The 13,595-nt window shown below is 53.0% G+C and overlaps 6 protein-coding genes across 6 annotated transcripts; 1 reads left to right on the top strand and 5 right to left on the bottom strand.

Annotated features, from left to right (window-relative positions):
- Positions 1-62: 62 nt before the first annotated feature.
- LMH87_003166 (uncharacterized protein) lies at positions 63-602 on the bottom strand (the record flags this gene model as incomplete). The annotated part of the gene is made up of 1 exon (XM_056202844.1): positions 63-602. One exon carries the CDS (start codon positions 600-602, stop codon positions 63-65), a length of 540 nt encoding a protein of 179 aa, XP_056047946.1.
- A 2,019-nt stretch (positions 603-2,621) lies between these two features.
- LMH87_003165 (uncharacterized protein) lies at positions 2,622-3,977 on the top strand (the record flags this gene model as incomplete). The annotated part of the gene is made up of 5 exons (XM_056202833.1): positions 2,622-2,768; positions 2,819-2,923; positions 2,974-3,356; positions 3,413-3,477; positions 3,529-3,977. 5 exons carry the CDS (start codon positions 2,622-2,624, stop codon positions 3,975-3,977), a joined length of 1,149 nt encoding a protein of 382 aa, XP_056047945.1.
- An 88-nt stretch (positions 3,978-4,065) lies between these two features.
- LMH87_003164 (uncharacterized protein) lies at positions 4,066-6,071 on the bottom strand (the record flags this gene model as incomplete). The annotated part of the gene is made up of 3 exons (XM_056202820.1): positions 4,066-5,271; positions 5,332-5,590; positions 5,641-6,071. 3 exons carry the CDS (start codon positions 6,069-6,071, stop codon positions 4,066-4,068), a joined length of 1,896 nt encoding a protein of 631 aa, XP_056047944.1.
- A 590-nt stretch (positions 6,072-6,661) lies between these two features.
- LMH87_003163 (uncharacterized protein) lies at positions 6,662-8,252 on the bottom strand (the record flags this gene model as incomplete). Its single annotated transcript, XM_056202808.1, has 2 exons — positions 6,662-7,998; positions 8,048-8,252. 2 exons carry the CDS (start codon positions 8,250-8,252, stop codon positions 6,662-6,664), a joined length of 1,542 nt encoding a protein of 513 aa, XP_056047943.1.
- A 1,613-nt stretch (positions 8,253-9,865) lies between these two features.
- LMH87_003162 (uncharacterized protein) lies at positions 9,866-10,969 on the bottom strand (the record flags this gene model as incomplete). Its single annotated transcript, XM_056202795.1, has 1 exon — positions 9,866-10,969. The coding sequence occupies one exon, from the start codon at positions 10,967-10,969 to the stop codon at positions 9,866-9,868; it is 1,104 nt and encodes a 367-aa protein (XP_056047942.1).
- A 1,353-nt stretch (positions 10,970-12,322) lies between these two features.
- Positions 12,323-13,339, bottom strand: LMH87_003161 (uncharacterized protein; the record flags this gene model as incomplete). The annotated part of the gene is made up of 1 exon (XM_056202784.1): positions 12,323-13,339. One exon carries the CDS (start codon positions 13,337-13,339, stop codon positions 12,323-12,325), a length of 1,017 nt encoding a protein of 338 aa, XP_056047941.1.
- Positions 13,340-13,595: the final 256 nt, after the last annotated feature.

Here is a 13,595-nt window from a genome sequence, read left to right as displayed (position 1 = left end):
TGATGACTTATGACATGTATATTCTTAATTTCTTTTTTTTTTCTTTTTGTAATAAAGACAAGTCAGGCAGCCGCCTTCTTCGCAGCCTCTTCCTTCCGGTATTCCACTCGTCGCTTAGCCAGGTCCCACGACTTGAGCCCTTCGATGCCCAGGCCCTTGATCACGCCGACTGTGAACTGCCCGAGGAGTCTTTCGTTTCGCCAGGCATTGACGCGGACCTCGGCGTCTGGCGTCTCGCCCTCGTTGACCTTGACCCGCGAGATGTCTGCCGGGCCCAGCTCGACCTCGTACAGCGTGGACGAGTCGTCGTCGGCGTCCGTCTTGACCACGTCCGTGGGCATGATGAGACGAGGCACGTATGACTCGCCGCTCCCGGCGTAGAAATAGGTGACCTGCAGGTGCGTGGCCGGGTGCAGCGGGTTCTTCGGCCGCGCGTCGGGCAGGGACAGCGTGAAGCGCAGCGGCGACGTCGCCGCCGCGTAGGAGCTGCCTTTGGCACCCTCGCTCAACCCGGAGCGGATGTCGGTGTGGTGCGCGTCTTCTGGGATCGCAGGAAGCGCGGGCGGCGTCAGGGAGTGGACGGAGAGTCTGTATTCAGGCATTTTTGCTCAGGAGGGCTAGATTGCGAAGTTGATTAGCAAGGAGAGTTGGGCGCTGAGCGACGGGCTATCATGGGCTTTTATAGTTGGTGGATTGGTTGTAAAAGTGATCCTTTGGGCCAAGTGAGGCATAGTCATTTTAATTGGTACGATGGAGAAGTCGCGTAATGGTTCAAAGAGTCAGATTGGACGCTGCATCGTCGTGAATGGATGCACAGTCGCGTGAACTTCCTCGCACCGCCCTGTCAAGTCCGGGAGTCCTAATCTGCACCTAGGGCGGGGACTGTGTCTACAATGTGGCCAGCTGTTGGTACCGGCATGGTTCGTCTAACGTTAGTGATCAAGTGGTCAAGTGGCTCACGAGTAGCCCGTTTTATTATTACTTCATCAGATCCGGCGAGCGTTAATTGGCCAATTCGTGTGGAAGACCGAATTTTCACCCCATACAGAGGGCAAAGTCGATAACGCGACTCGTTAAAGTAACTCCGATGGCGTGAGGCTGACAGCCCACCACAGCCTGATCTCACACGTCTAGGCAGCCGACCTAATTACTCCTTCACTATCTGAAATTGAAAGTCAACGCGATCGGAAAAGTGATTAGGAAACGCCAGTATATCTTCCTTCTTCGAGGAAGCTCCAGCACATGTTCTTCTTGTTCCACCTGTGTGTGTCGGCCGCCCTTTGTTCTTTGTCGCCACCTGTTGTCAATGGCTTCATGAAGCACAACTAACTTAGTTGGTGGGGTCCCAGCGAGAAACTCAAGTCAGAACCCATACTCTCTTGACAGAATAGGACTTCGACATATTGAGTAGCCAGATCCAATATCCAGCTCGAAGAACCCCTACGACGGACTAGACTTGTTTCAGGAGTCTAGGTCGCACAGCGGTGATTGCCAGCTAGCGAGGCCACTAATGGCCAAAATGGACACAAGGCCGAAGCCCTGCGCGACAGACCACTTGGAGGCTGTAGACCTAGTTAGTCTCCATGGATAATTGGCCTTGCCTCGGCCGAGGCACAGCGCAAAGCCTAGCCTCGTGGCGAGTTTCATGGCGTCCTGTCAAAGCGCCTCGAGTAGACTCGACCCCTCTAACTGGCAAGACAGGGTACCAAAAAGACGCCATTGACTGGGCTGTAGAGTACTATAAAAGCCACCGCCTCTACTGCCGTGCCTCCTAACTGTTAGCTGCTTACCCCTGTAATTAGTTTTCCACAAACGTCAAGCTGTCAATGCCCAGGGCTGCGGCAAGGCATATGCCAGCGGCGATCGTTTATAAGAGGCGCCTACTATACATGTGCAATTTGCAGTTTATAGATGCAATAACAGCTCCACGATTATTACAGCGGCAAGACTTGAGCTCCTATTCTTTTTAGTGTTCTGCGAATATACAATAGTTGCCTCTCTGCTAGGATGGTCTGGATTTGAAACGATGCAGCCACCCTCAGTCTTCAATAGATCGTCCGGTGTTCTGTGTGATGCTCTGCGTCCGGCTCAACACTAACAACGGATGAAACCACTTTTTGGGTCCCTTCTCGAGGCCGACCCGCGAAGCAGTTACCACGCTTGCCCACCAACTAGCTGCCATGCATGGGCGCACTGCCTGTATGCAAGCACCTCCGTGTTGCACGGCGCTAGTTTCCTAATACAGCCAAGACGCAACGCCATGGCTGCATATGCCACATGGCGGGCCAAATAGCGGCAAAAGTTGAGCTTCTGCTTCTTGTAAGCTCCGTTCAAGAGCCGCAAATACAGGCCATCATGTGTTTGCGGCTCCACATGGCGTGGCAAGCCTGTCTTGTCGACGTCGTTGTTCAGCGATCCCAAATCTACTGCCTTGGTTCCCGCTAGACCTGCAAGCTCAATGCAGGCTCTCCGCGTGCAGAAGCGATTTAGTTTTAAAAGCATCCAGGGGTAGCACCTCTTTCTTTTTGGTATTTATTTTCGCCCTTTGTTCTTCTAATGGCGCATAAGCTCTATGTTCCTTGCTTGCGTCTGGATTCATACCATTCTTCACCTCCTACATCATGGCGGAGAATCGGGGGCCACAACTACTGGGCGTCAACATTGCCTTTAGCATCATTACATGCAGCATCGTTTTGCTGCGCTGCTACACACGAGCAGTTATTGTCAGGGCGTTTGGGGTGGACGACTTGATCATGATACTTGCTACAGTAAGAATGTAACTGAGTCGACCCCGGCCTAGCATTGCTAACTGACTTAGATATGCTACCTCGGATACATAATATCATCTAACATTGGCGTCAAATATGGCACCGGCCAACATAAATCGGACTTGTCAGAGGCTCACTACCAACGAGCGATGATGGTATGATTGATTGGCATTATATTGTGGGAATTACACTAATTGTTCGGCAGCAATGGTGGTTTTGCTACTTATTCTTTAGCATCACGATGATTACGTCAAAGCTGTCATTCGCATGGTTCCTCCTCCGAATTATCAACAAAAAAGCTCACGCCTGGATCATTTATTCGGCATCCATGTGCACAGTGGTCGGGGGCGTAGTCTTCTTCTTCGTTACCCTGCTGCAGTGCCATCCCATTTCGCACTATTGGGACAAGACGGACTCCGGTCACTGCATCAGCATGGACATAATAATTGCGCTGGGATATTTGTACAGCGCCTTTAGTGTTGTCACCGATTTTGCATTTGCCATATTGCCTGGATTCGTTGTTTGGCATCTCAATCTCCAGAAGCGGGCGAGATTAGTCGTGATTATTCTCATCACCATGGGATGTGTGTAAGTGACGCGACACACCTGGAAGAAAACGAGACCTGAACTGACAGATGCAATAGTGCCAGTGCGGCGGTAGCTGTCCGAATGCCATTTTTAAAGTCTTTCAACGACCCCGATTTTCTATGTAAGTAGCGCAACCTGCCACGTGGATGACTTCAGTACTGACCTGTGCAAGGGGCAACGACCGATATTGCCATTTGGACCACGATTGAGATGAGTTTGGCCATCAGTGCAGCTAGTATATCCACTCTACGACCACTTGTCAAGGCCGTAGGTTGGAAATTTGGGCTCAGCTCCCAACGCACTGGCGGCAGCAATTTGTACGGTGCGAATGGCCGACGCAGCAGGCTACCAAGCTTCCACAACGCGTCTTCTAAAAAGCTCGGCCATCACGTGTACATCAAGTCAGAATTCTCTCAAGATGCATCTTGTCCCGGTGGCGACCCAAGGTGGAAAATTGGAACACAGGCTACCGCCTATGCTGCCAATTCGGACGGCGGGAGAAAGGATGCGTCATTTGGCACCGGTGACGGAAGCTTTGAGTGCTTGGAGCTAAGCAACTCAGATAGAGGTGCAGAGGAGGGATATGCAAGTAAAGTGTCTCCAAAATATTTTCTGTATTAGCTCAAGGGGAGATTTCTGTACTACTTATTACGTCTAATTCTATCACGAAATGCAAGCCCGACCAATCAATTTACTATACCACACCCCACTACTTGCGAAGTACCAGCACTAGATACGCAAGCAATCTGTATCCCGCAATGATTCCAATCATGATACCGATCCAGGTACCTTCAAGGCCTGTCTCTATACTGAACTGGCGCAAAACGTCAGTGCCCCGGATTTTGCCCTCTGCGTTGAGGTCGCTGGGGTATTGGCACTGGTACTGGCCAGACGAGGTCTCGGCGCAACGGTACTCGCGGTCTTTGAACTCATTGACCATCATGCCTTGGAAAACGTATGCCTGATAGTCGATGTAGTGGAAAACATATTTCCAGAAGACGTTGAGAATGTTCATGGGAACCAGGAAGCCATCGACGCACATCCACAGTCCATTGGCGAATGCAGTGACGGCAAGCGCCACAACGAAAATATCGAAAATGGACGAAACCAAAACGACAAGCGACTCGGCTGCGACAAGATCTAGAAACAGCCATAGAACCCAGGTGAAGAATGCAGACCCGCTCGGCCGGAAATTCGACAACCAGTACTCGACGACCGAGAACAGCAGGGCGATGAGGAAGAGAAACGGAAGACCAATCAGGAAATTCGCGACCATGAAACCGAGCGGTCCGACAAGACCGTTTGCGCGCTCCTGCTTAAACGTGCTCAAGTCTTCCAGAAATGCCGGCACATACGCAACAGCCATGAAGGACATGAATGCACCTCCAAAGAATATCGCATTGATGTAGGGCTGGATGTACTGCTGCTCAGTTTTGAAGCGCAAGAACACGGTACCCATTAGGATGGCCAGCCCGAGATACATTGCGATGCGAATGCCGTAGGCAATGACGTCGCGGTAGGACTTGATCCATGAGCGCTGGAGAAGCACAATCGGCGTCTGCCATGCCGCAGGCTTCTCGGACTTGAAACTAGAGGCCGCCTGCTGCAACTGTCGGGACTTGCTGACGGAGGTGTCTAGGTTTGCACGCTGCGCCGAGATTGCCCAACCTTCGCATATTCTATTGGTTCTGGCGCGAATCTCGCCGTCCTTGTCCAGGTCTGTGTTGATCAAGTCGAGGTAGAATTCGGCCGCATTGGTTTCGGGAGGGATCGAGTACCCAATCGAGGAAAAGTAAGTGGAGGCGTCGGAGACTGATCCGTAATAGCAGGTTTTGCCACCGGAGAGAAGACAGAGGTTGTCGAATTGCCGAAAGGTAGCCGAAGATGGCTGGTGTATGGAGGCAATAATGATAAGCTATTGGAGGCGTTAGATTTTCATTTTCATTTGTGTTGTGAAGGTTTTACAGGCACTTGCATTGTTTCGCCGTCCGATGGATTTGATGTAGCTGCAGACTTCATAGCTGAGTGCAGAGTCGAGGCCACTCGTAGGCTCGTCAAGAAAAAGAATCTTGGGGTTTGTCACGAGACGGCTTGCTATTCCAAGTCGCTTCTTTTGGCCGCCACTGAGTCCCTTCTTGATGGCTGTCCCGACAATGGTATGTTGCTGCGCGTGAAGGCCGAAGCTGCTGATGAGGTCGTCGACACGTTGCAGTGCCTCTTTCTTCGACACCTTGCTACGGACTTGTCAGCGAAAATTTAAACATGATAGAACCTAACTACGTACCTGGGAAGCGCAAGCCTGGCTGCAAAGACCATGGTTTCTTTCACGGTCAAGCTGCCGATCAGCGAGTCTTCTTGCTCCACATAGGCAGACAAGTCTCGAATCAACCCCAAATTGGCGGGCTGGCCGTTGACCAGGATATCGCCCGTGGTGGTAGAACCAGCGGCGGCAATTCTATGGGCAAGGGCATTGAGAAGAGTGGTCTTGCCTGAGCCGCTGGGGCCCATAATGGCGAGCATCTCGCCGGGGCGGACGAACCCGGAGCTCTGAGACAGAATGGATAGAGGTGCGCGGGTTGCCCTGTCTTTGACTTGAACCTCTAGATTCTCCCATGCAAAGGACTCAACAGAGTCGTTTGCCAGATGGGAATCCTTCAGATGATTCATCTCTAGATCTGGGGAATGGCCCCCCTCGGCGGTGGTAGAAGTGGCCATGTCTTGAAGTCTTGAAAGGCAGAAACTGTTGCGCGAGAGAGGTGAATTGATCTTTTCGGGGGCTAAGAATACTGTTATAAGCCTAATGCGGGCCAGAAAAGCGGCTGACTGGACGACTTATATATATTTATTGATGCCGGCTTACACTGCATGCTGTGGCTGCAGGGGATTTTCCAGCCTCACATCGGCGAGGGTCCGGCCCACAGCCGCCCGGAAAGTCGGCGACGTTGTCGGCGACGTGAACCACGCCGAGATGGGCAGTAAAAATCTACTGTTTCACAGACAGTAGCACTAAATAGCCAGGAAGATGGAGAGTATAGTAGAAAAAAAGTGCGTTTTCGCGGCGGGCCACGCAAACCTGAGTCTGTAGAGGATAGCCATACCTCGGGTCGGGTGCCCATATGTGGCCAGCTATTTGGTAAGGCATCTTACGAATCTACTGCTGGAGACTGTCACGTTCTGATCATTCATGAAACTTATTCATTATCGTCTCTCTGGATATACTATGACGTGGGCAAAAATTTCCGATGCATTTGTGGCTTTAGAAAGCCCACCCAACCCTTGAACGAGCCCTTTTCTCGACATCTCGTTTATTTGATATCTTGATTCTTATCGTCTCCTGAAAGAGATCTCACCGTGGCCCCGTTGTCTGTCGTCATGTGCGGCAGGGTGCGCGCCACTCTCGGCGGATCCCAGATCGACTTGGACTGCATGAAAATTTCGTCAATTTCTTCAAGCGAGCGGCCACTCGTCTCGGGATAGAAAAAGAAGACCATGGGTACAATGGATGCATTGAGGACGGCGAAGATGATGTAGTATCGATAGGAGATGGTGTTGAACCCGACGGGCGTGACTTCGGCGAGCAAGAAGTTAAAGATCCAGACGGCCGTGGTCGAAACAGCACTAATGGCGGCGCGCAGCTGCAGTGGAGCAACCTCTGTAGCGTAGAGAAATGTCAAACCAGAGTATCCAACAGTGTAGATGAATTGGAATGCAAAGAGACAGATGACTGCAACGACAAGAGCAGCGCTATTGGTGGTCGCCGATGTAGTGCCCGCCAGCATGGCCATAGCCACGCTCATGCCGGCCGCGCTGGCAAGCATGAGGAACCGGCGGCCAAGGCGGTCGATGGTAAAGAATGCCAAGTATCCACCAAAGGGCTGGGTCATTGCCATCGCCGCCGCGAGAATGCGCGACTTGGTCGGGCTCATATGGAGATACTGCTCAAAGATTGTTGTCGCATACATGGAGATGAGATTGATTCCGCACATTTGTTGGAAGATTTGACCACCAGCCGCAAGAACAGTTCGGTGGAAAAAGCGCTGGTCTCCCATTGTCAACATGGCTTTCCAAGAGAGCGCGCCACAGACGGAGAGGGAGTGCTGAATTTCTTGAATCTCATTGTTGATGGCCTCGGAATCCGGCTGGTCGTCGTTGAGCACCGCTAAAATCTCTCGGGCTTCCTCAATGCGATCTTTCTTCACAAGCCATCGAGGGGATTCCGGGAACAGCGAGATGAAGAAGGCGACGAAGAGGAGGAGAACAACCTGAAACGCAAGTGGGAAGCGCCATGCAACGGAGCTATTCGCGACGAAGAAGAAGCCAAAGTCGATCCACAACGCAATCGAGACACCACTTCCGATGAAGATGCCATCCATGACAACGTGGGCGCCACGCTTGCTCGCGCGCGATATCTCGGCCTGCCATACGGGCACAGTGGCGAGATAGCCGCCGGTGCCGAGGCCGAGAACCAGTCGCGCCACGATGAATTGGGCCAGGTGAAACGAGGACGCCATGAGCACGGCACCGACGATGGTCACTATAGAGGCAATCTGTATAACCCGCTTTCGGCCGAGAAGGTCACCGAGGTAGATGCAGGACAGCGAGCCGAACATGCCACCGACGGTGAAGAGGGCAACAACGGTGCCTAGAGCTTGTTAACGTACCGCAAGCGGCAAGCAAAGACCAAAATGTACCTTGTATGGTCGAGTTGTGTGACTGCTCCGATCCGGAGGTGTTGATGGTGTCCAGCAACGGGAACATTTTGACAAACGACTGGAGGGTCAAAAGACCACCAGCGACACTGAGGTTGTAGCCGTAGCAGGTAAAGGCAGGACACACAACAAGCCAGATGATGGCCCGAGTCAGTGCCGGGCCGCGTAGGCCAAGATATTTTGCCATTGTAGGATGCGTCGCGTTATGATGCTTTGGTAATTTCTTGACATTCGTTCTTTTGCTTTTATTTCGTTTAGTGGCGGAGACCCGGTAATAAATGTGCAGCTCGGGGCGATCTGAACAACGAGACGTAGGGAAGCTTGACCCTTCTTCTTTTTCCACGAGATTGGTTTCAGCGTCGTTGCTCAAGTTTTATACAACTTTTCTGTAACCGGACAAGTGGTGAAGCGTGTGGCTCCCTCCCCCATCTGCACGCCGATTGAGCCGCGTTTCCTCAATCGCAATAGGGACATCTGACGGGGAGATTGTCTCGAGGCCCCGACGGGCGACTGCCGGCCATCGGCGGACGCCGCACAGGCACTAGTCAGGGCCCTCCGCGAGTGTCAATGCCAGGACATTCGGACCAAGGCTAAGAAAAAAAGGTGGACAGTACTCAGTAGCGTTGGCTAACTAGCAGGCTCGGTTTTGGCTGATCGTGACGGGACAACATACGGAGGGCCTTGGCCGCTCGGTTACCCGCAGTTTACCCCGGTGCTGCTGCCCAGCTCTCCAGGTAACTCAACGTGGCTTTGTGGCTGGCTGTTCCAGGCCGACGGTCGGGGGTGCATGCCATGGACTGTGATGCAGGCTTCCCCGCGTCCAGACATCGTGGGGGAGGCGTCTCTGATGATCCACCGGACATGGCCGATGCAATGGACATGCAGCTGGCATAGGATTTGCAGAGCGATTGAGAGTACTTGGCCAGGTCTGTATGTTAGTCATGTGGTTGTTATATTTCTGGTCGATTGCAAAGCATCTTGGCGTAAACGCCATTTAATGAATAGGAGCGGCCGGTATGGGCAATAAAGCCTCGCTTGCGACCGCCAAAAAAAAAAAAGAAGGTGTGGTAGTCTATCTCAAAAGGGTCGATAGCTATCTATGGAGCTGCTGTTTACCATACATGCATCTTCTTGGTACGTACAGTAACTTGCTGCTATTCTTAATAAAATGTCGAATATTTTGGGGTCTCGCATTCTGTTGACTCTACCGCTGTCGTGGCGGCTGTAGAGAGACCTGGCACAGATGACGAAACATGCCGGACCTCTCTGACTTGGCAATTTATCCTGGCTCTGTCATCCATGCAATCCTTTCGTTATTCTATTGATAATCAGCCGCATTGATAACTTGCCACACCACAAACTGCCGCCCGTTCGGCAGGCGGCGACGTTTTGGAAAGCCTCCCGGCCTGGTGCGCCTAGTGGCTTTCCGCCACGACGCCCTAGGGCGCTGAAATGCCAATCTCTGCCCCAAGTCAATTGGTCGTCTTCGAGGCGCCGTGTCGTGCCCTTTGCTTGACCGACGAGTTGAAATCGACTCGAGTTGCGCATGATCGTCGACTACATGCAGCGTGCAGCCAACAGTATCGCAGCCCATGCAAGCACTTTCAGCCGGTGGAGGCTGTGTGTAAGCCAGAATGCATGCCGAGTGTCTGCGTGCGCTAAATATTACGTACGCGCTTCGAGTGACTATTACCTTGATCGAAGAAAAGTCGTTGCAGGTGAGTAATGTGCATTAAATATACTCTACAGATATTTGACCAAATTACAAATTGTACTGCTGAATGCAGTCTTGGCTGCCATTTACAGAATGTCGGCTGGCTTGACCGTCACCCAGTTCTTATCGGCGGTCACCGGCCATCCCTCCTTCTCCTGCTCGGCAGCAAAGTCGGCCTTCATCTGGTCAATCTGCTTCTGGTACTTGTCCTTGCGGTTGATCCAGAGGTGGATGCCGCCGCGGCGGACATCGACGCCGTGGAACTGCATGGGGCCGTCGCTGTCCGGGGTGTCGCCGCCGACAAGGATGGGCTTCTTCCACATGTCGATATAAGAGAGGATGGCAGCCCACTTGCCCGTCTTCCACGTGGCCGGAGTCCAGAGGAAAGGGGTCATGATGAGGTCGAGGTTGGCCTGCTCGTCGTATGTGCCGTCGCTCACCTGCTTGCGCGCAGAGGTGAGCTCATTGCTGGTGACATTCTTGAGCGCCGTAGTGACGCCAATGACGTTTTCGGGCTTGACGTTGTAGCCGTACTTGGGATCCGAGACGACCATGCGGACCAGCTCCTCGGAAGCGGCAGAGACAACGTAGACCTCGATGCCGTTGGCCATGAGCTTGTTGTACAGCTCCACCTGGCCGCGGAAGACCTTGGGCGGGCTGACATCGACCTTGACTAGCTCGTCGCCCTCGTAGTAGCTCGTGTGGACGGTGTCGTTGAGCGCCATAAGGTCATCGACGTAGACCTTGAGCTTGCGCAAGGGAATGCCGCTAAAAATTTGCGCCGCAAAGGGGTAGCAAATGGCATCATCAATCTCGCAGAGTCGCAGGTAGTAGCCGTAGAGTGTCTCGTTGTGCTCGGGCGTGTCCTTGAAGGGGACGAGCTTGAGCGAGGGGTCCATGGTGTCGCGTGTGATGACGCCCTTGTTCTCGAGGTACGGCAGCAGCGACTCCTCCAGATCGTACTGGTAGCTCGTGTTGTCCATGTCAAACGCCGCGTAGCGACCCTGGTGAGCATTGGCGGCAATCATGGCGTTGAGCGCCTTTGCGGCCTCGCGCGGCCAGTGTCGCAGAGGAGGTCCCTTGAGGCATGGCTTGGCGGCGGCGGCGGCGGCGGCGTCGACAGGAGTCGCCGAGGCGAGGAAGCCTGTCGAGGCGAGCGCAACGCTCAGGGCTGTCAGGATCTTGGTCATGATGAACGGGCGCCTCGTACGATCGATAGGGACGTGGGAAGGAGTGGCAGAACAAGAGCACGACGCAACAGCCACGTCAATCCGGGGGCACCCGCTTTTTAGGTTTAAAATTGACTTCTCCCCAGGAACAACCCAACTGCACAAGCTGAAGAAAAAACAGGAGGAACGAGTCGCTAGCGGTTGGCCCGCAGTAGCATTGCACCGCCAGCCTTGCCAGGCCCAGCCCAAGATTACCATCCCCACATGCCAGACCATTGAAATCCCAAGTATTAACCATACGAAGCGTGCCAAGACCGGTGATCCCTTCCCTATGTGGTCCTTGGTCTGAAGCCATGAGCGCCTCGTTCGCAACCAGCTCAATAGTGATGCCCGGCCTGCATATATTGCCGCAGCGCTCAAATTTCTCTGGCTGCTCAATCATGCGATGTCGATTCAGTACTCTTATTGCGAGTCAGGGCTGCTGTTTGATTAGCTCTCCTCAGGCTCCGATGGGGATTGTCTGCAGCCGCGGCCTTTGAAGTTTGCCCACGTGCGCACATCGTAGGCCACAAGACGGAAACAGTTGTCATCCCTTCCGCTAGCGCACGAAGACTGCTCCGCTGTGGCTTTACCGGTCTTCAATGCGGACACCGTTCAAAGAACAATGTTTGTCGCGCATTGAGCTAGCAGGGCTGGGCTGGGCTGGAGGTGCGCCCGCCTGAGCTCTGCCAATATCCGTTGGTCAACGCAATCCACAACAGCTTCTGAGACGCACAGAATGTACATATCTCAGTCTAGCAGCCTCCTGTTGGACATGTCATCACGTTCGTGGAAGGCTCCGGATTTTCACGTAATGGCCTCGCACAGTAGCGAGGCGATCTGTAACCGAGGTAGGGAAATATGCTGTCTCTTTCCCGTCGCACAGGTACTGCGGTCGTTCTTTTGTTAGTGGCATCGTTTCAGCAGAGATTCTGGATCCCTGGCTAGGGACGCCATGTAGAAGAAGCTGAGCGATGCTTTTGCTATTCTCTTGTTCTGGATTAGTGTTGACTTCCTACCCTCTGCTGACGCTTTCGTCATATACCGCCTTCCGATATCAGCCAATTCTTACAGGTAAAGGATAGCAACCTTTCATTTATTTCTTGAACATCTAATCCATGCTAAATATCCTGCCGAATGTCTACGATACATTACCGCTGTCGTGTTCCAGCCTACCCTGTAGCATAACGGCGCTATCTTATCAAAAGAATGTAGGTCACGCGCAAAACATTCCACGAGCAGGAATAGCAGTAGCAACAAGCCCCAGTCATAAAATAATTAATTATCGCTTCGTATTGCATATCGATCAAGTACTTAAAACAATGTCCCCTTTAACTAAGCTTTACTTCCGACGTGCACAATAATCTTGCCTGCCGAAGATCCCTTCTTGAGTTGGCTAAATGCGACCAGCACATTGTCAAACTCGTGCGTGGAGTCGACCACAGACTTGAGGCTCCCCTTGCTATACCACTGGGCAAGTTGGTCAATATCGTCGTGGTTATTCTTTGTCAAGTAGCTTATGAATTTGTTTTTCCCACCGCCCAGGAAGGACGGCCGAATCATGGCGCTGGCCACGTTGGCGACATGGCCAATCGAGGCGCCGCCGATTGATACAAAAGGCGCTGTGGGGAGCAGAAACGAGGACGACTTGGGGTACAGGTCGCCGACGGCTCCGACATTGTCCACGAAGACACTATATATTGGGCCGGCCTTTCGCAGCGCTTCGAGTATATCGGTCGTCTTGTAGTCGATGATCTCGTCGGCGCCGAGCTCCCTGCACAAGGCAATCTTGCCCGTGGAGCATGTCGTTGTTACATGGCAGCCAAGGAGCTTGGCGATCTGGATTCCGAACGTGCCGGTACCGCCTGAGCCGCCGTTGATGAAGACCTTGTCGCCAGCCTTGACGTAGGGCTTGATGGTCTGGTAGGCGGTTAGCGCAGCGGTGCCGACGCCGGCGGCGTGGTCGAGGTTTGCGTCGCGGTCAATCTTGGCATAGCCGTCGCGCTCCAGGATGACCTGCTCAGACAAGGCACCGGCCGCCTTGAACGGATCGAGACGACCCAGAACGTGATCGCCGACGAGGACATCGGTCACTGCGGGGCCGACGGCGAGCACCTCGCCGCTCAGGTCCATGCCAGGCGTCTTTGGAAATCGGAGGACAGCCTTGACAATGAAACCCAGCTCCATGACCTTGTAATCGGCGGGGTTAAGCGCAGCGCTGCTGACCTTGACCAGAATATCGTGACCTTTGAGATCCTTGCTTGTCGGTCGGGTGGCAGCGCTGTTTAGCTTCAGCTTCTCTTCCATACTTCCCGGAGAAGCAAGCTGCCATGCTTTCATTGTCTCTGCCATGATGTGGCTGGGCTGTAAATAGTACTGCGGCGAAATTTCTCGTCGAATTTGTTGATGAAGAGAAACTTTGTAGCATCTGAAATCTCAAGGAAGCCCCTTGTAGAACTGTTGCATTCATGTGCCACCATAGCTCTACATTCCAGGCTCAAGCTCGCTAGCGGGGAAACGCTTCGTTCTTGCCGTCGCAATCGGAGCACCCCCCCGCGGTGTTTTAATAGTGTTACAGACTGGCTGACGCTGTCATGGTGAGCAGCTT

This window comes from Akanthomyces muscarius, chromosome 2 (assembly GCF_028009165.1).
Source record: "Akanthomyces muscarius strain Ve6 chromosome 2, whole genome shotgun sequence".
NCBI classification, from domain to species: Eukaryota; Fungi; Ascomycota; class Sordariomycetes; order Hypocreales; family Cordycipitaceae; genus Akanthomyces; species Akanthomyces muscarius.
Note: the sequence above shows the minus strand (reverse complement) of the source record. Positions and strands in the feature narration are given on the sequence as shown.